A 3,731-nucleotide genomic window follows, 5' to 3' on the forward strand; every position below is an offset into this window, starting at 1 on the left:
TGACTTGGTTTTATTTATGTTATTGCTCATTAAATCTTCAATCTTGATAGTGCTTATAACTTCGAACAATTCTAAAAAAACAGTCGTCGGACGCCGCCCGGCAGTGCCAGGTGGCTATAGGTAAAATATATTTACCTACTGAACAAAAGGATCAATATTTTAACATGTATGTAGGTACTTGAAACACTTTGCATGTTTCGATAGTCGAATAAGTAGAAAGGTCGAAATAGAGAAGAACAGAAAGAGCTGAATATGGGACGTAGTAAAGGTATTCTTTTTTACAGACATGAAACCGATTCAAGTAATTTACCGCATACAAGTTCAACAACCCATAGCATCTATCCATCCTTAAAAGATTGCTTAGAGACGAAACTTGACTACATTCTCTTTTAAAAATGGTGAAAGTAGGGCAAGTTTAGTTTCAATGATCTATGTTCAGTTTGATAGGGAGGTTTTAGAATCTTAGAATATACTTTTTAAAAATCTTTTTATATTTTTTTATTCTTGTCCTAGCTGATGACTAGATGGCGCTAACTTAGGTAGGTGGTATAACGAAACGTTTTGTTCTCAACAATTAAAAAACAGAAAATAGGGAATAAAAAGAGAAGTCAGTCAGATGACTGTCCGAATGTCCCGAGAGATTTTGATAACAATTTGTCCAGAAATCTGAATTTCTTGGGTCTCGACTCAAAGGCTTTGAAGCAACGTTTTTTTAACATGACAAAGGCTCACTCACGTAGTAGGTACAACATGATCTGGCACTGATTTTGGGAACAATTTTTTTTTAATTCTCAAAAAGAAAACCTTCCATTACAAAATTATAGCCTTTGTATCAAAAGTCCGGCAACAGAAATAAATCATCTGTGAAAATTTCAACTATCACGGTTTAGGTGATACAACCAGGTGACTGATGGAGCGCGGTCTCCGTAATAGGTATCATAAAAAGGTCACACTCATTTTTTGAAGTCGGATAAGGTACTATCCTGTGAGGATTTGTAACGAATTATATCACGATTTTTTTTAGAACTGGTAACTTGAACCTTGCGTCATAGCTTGAAATGTTAAGTTGTCAACAGTTGTCAAAATTTTTGTCAAGACTAAGTGAATCAACAGCTGTTTTACATTTTTATATCCGTAAATTAATTAAAATTGGGTAACAAACAGGTAGTTTTGTATTCCTTAATCAGGTCATGGTAGATTTTATTAGAATTAGTGTTGTATTTGAACATGAAACAAAGGTAAGTAAGTGTAGCGACAGACGACCGTAGTACAGTTGTAGTAAATGTTGTTTACGTGTTACTGACAATGGTGTTTGTTTGTGAAGGGCTCGCCCAATGCAAGGCGGAGATGATCTGGTGGCCTACGCCATGGGAAAGAAGGTTGAGCTCGGTGAGCACAGTGAAATACAACTGCATAGAATAAAACCTCAGGAGCACTTCATAGAGGCGCAAGTTCAAGAGGGTGATACATTACAGGCAATTGCGCTGCGATTTTATTGTTCTGTGAGTATAATTTAATTTATTATAGTTCAATTTCCTGTTTCTAAAAAAATAATGCGAAAATAAATAGGAATACGATTAAATTAAGTGTAGACTATAAACCACTTTGTGTTATCATTGTTATCTATACATCAAACTAATGGATCCTTTAATACAAATTTCAGATATCAGAGTTGAAAAGGATTAACCACATACACAAAGATAATGAAATATTTGCAAGACGGACTATAAAGGTGCCTGTCACACCTTACTCTGTGCTGACGGAGCTAGTACCCACGCAGCAGACAGAACCTGTGCCTTCGACATCAAACAATGCCTCCCACACAGTCATACAAGAATTATTAAATGTTAACCATTATAATGGAACTTTAGCCCCAAATAATGTAACAGTGAATGCACCTCCCAAGGAAGAAGTGCAGTGTTCCATAGATTGTAATGCAGTTGTTATGAACAGCACACTGGCGCCATCTGTCGTGCCTTACACAGACTCGGAACAGAATGAACAAGCTACAGAAGATACTCAACTCTTGCCAAGCAAAGAAAAGATATCAGTAGAAGCAGTTGTGGTGAAGGAGCTCACGTCACACGGAGCTGACTTTGGACTGAAATGGTTCCATTTAGTGTGCTGCATGCTCATTCTAGGTGTTGTGATACCACTTGTGTATGTTATGTTTTATTTAGACAAACATGAACATTCGGAAATTTCTGACTTGCCACCATTACACTCAAATCGATGACTGACTGATATTAAAGGATCTGATGGAAAAGCTTTAAGTTGTAATGGTATTCATTATAAATCAATTTTATATATCACTGTAAGGGGACACAATGTGATTCTTTTAATAAATTTTATCATTATAAGTACATATCAGTATGGATTTTATTTCTTTTATTATGCACATATGTATTAGTATGTATTATTAAGTGAACCCGGACACCGGGTTTTTGGGCATAAGGGTCCCGTTCCGATACAATTGCGCTGTTGGACTCGAATACCGGGTTGTTATGTAATTATGCAAAATATTTTTGGGCATGTGGATAGGAATTGCATAGGTGAGCTGGGCAGCGAAAGTGCTAAGATTGATGACAACACTATACAGTGTATATTGGACTAAGAGGACTGTTTATAAACATTACATCAAAGTGATTAAAAACTAATTGAGGTCATATTATGTCATAATAATTATGACACCATAATTATTATGGTCTCATGAGAAAACATCTTCAACAGCGTCTTACCTGACTATCTATACAGGGTGTGGCGTTCACAATCACATTAAATCCTATCAGATATCTATACTAATATTATAAAGCTGAAGAGTTTGTTTGTTTGTTTGAACGCGCTAATCTCAGGAACTACTGGTCTGATTTGAAAATTTCTTTCAGTGTTAGATAGCCCATTTATCGAGGAAGGCTATAGGCTTTTTATCCCGGTACGGGAAGTAGTTCCCACGGGATGCGGGTGAAACCGCTGGCAGAAGCACTAGCTTTCCTTTATAATATTCTATGGCGAATCGTAAAAAAAATAACCTAATCCATGCAGTGGTTTAACCACAGGAGTAATTTTTCGTTTTTATTATAGTCATAATTTACAACATCATGTGTAAAGCAGAGATAAAGTTAGGAGTATAGAATGTTTTGGTCACTTGACAGTTGTCAGTTTTTAAGGGAGAATTTCAGTTAGGCTTGTGTTTAAACACCACCCAAAAAAGTACCTATTTTACTACCAAAAAAATTCTAAACGGTTACCAAAATGGATAAATGGTCACCAAATAACGTTTCCAAAAATATTATTAAATAAAAGCATTTTTTCGTATTATTGACTACTAAAAAAATATATGGACGCCTTTAAAATACACTTTAGACCAAATATTATATATTGTCACTACTTAGATGTTACCAATTATGTAATACCATGACTTCTAATTTGGTCATTTTTGTTAGACTAAAAAAGCTAACGATCGCTAGAATATTTCCCAAATACCAATTATTATACTGGGGTTCCCAAACGTACGTCGCTTATTTATTGTTATATGAATTCGGGTGTAACTCAGTACGTTTAAAATGTAAGCACGCAACATGCAGCAACATGGCTTCTGTCACGGCTCCGGCGCTACGGGGCTCCGGCGGTCTCATGCGAGCTTATCGTCGCAGATGGTTTTCACGCTCACCACCGCAGCTTCGGCTTGCTGGTCGGCTCAGCCGGCCAGCCTCAGCCTCGTCGGCGAGCGT

General features: G+C 36.6%; 1 protein-coding gene across 1 annotated transcript; it reads left to right on the forward strand.

The window, feature by feature from the left end:
- Positions 1–1,076: 1,076 nt before the first annotated feature.
- Positions 1,077–2,365, forward strand: LOC124638532 (lysM and putative peptidoglycan-binding domain-containing protein 3). Its single transcript, XM_047175506.1, has 3 exons — positions 1,077–1,238; positions 1,325–1,502; positions 1,664–2,365. Exons 1-3 carry the CDS (start codon positions 1,228–1,230, stop codon positions 2,234–2,236), a joined length of 762 nt encoding a protein of 253 aa, XP_047031462.1. The 5' UTR covers positions 1,077–1,227; the 3' UTR covers positions 2,237–2,365.
- The last annotated feature ends 1,366 nt before the right edge of the window (positions 2,366–3,731 follow it).

This window comes from Helicoverpa zea, chromosome 17 (genome assembly GCF_022581195.2).
Source record: "Helicoverpa zea isolate HzStark_Cry1AcR chromosome 17, ilHelZeax1.1, whole genome shotgun sequence".
NCBI classification, from domain to species: Eukaryota; Metazoa; Arthropoda; class Insecta; order Lepidoptera; family Noctuidae; genus Helicoverpa; species Helicoverpa zea.

Bases quoted from the DNA above. Each gene is read 5' to 3' on its own strand.
- LOC124638532 (XM_047175506.1), top strand. The intron at 1,503-1,663 runs GTGAGTATAATT...TACAAATTTCAG, and splicing joins CGCTGCGATTTTATTGTTCT to ATATCAGAGTTGAAAAGGAT.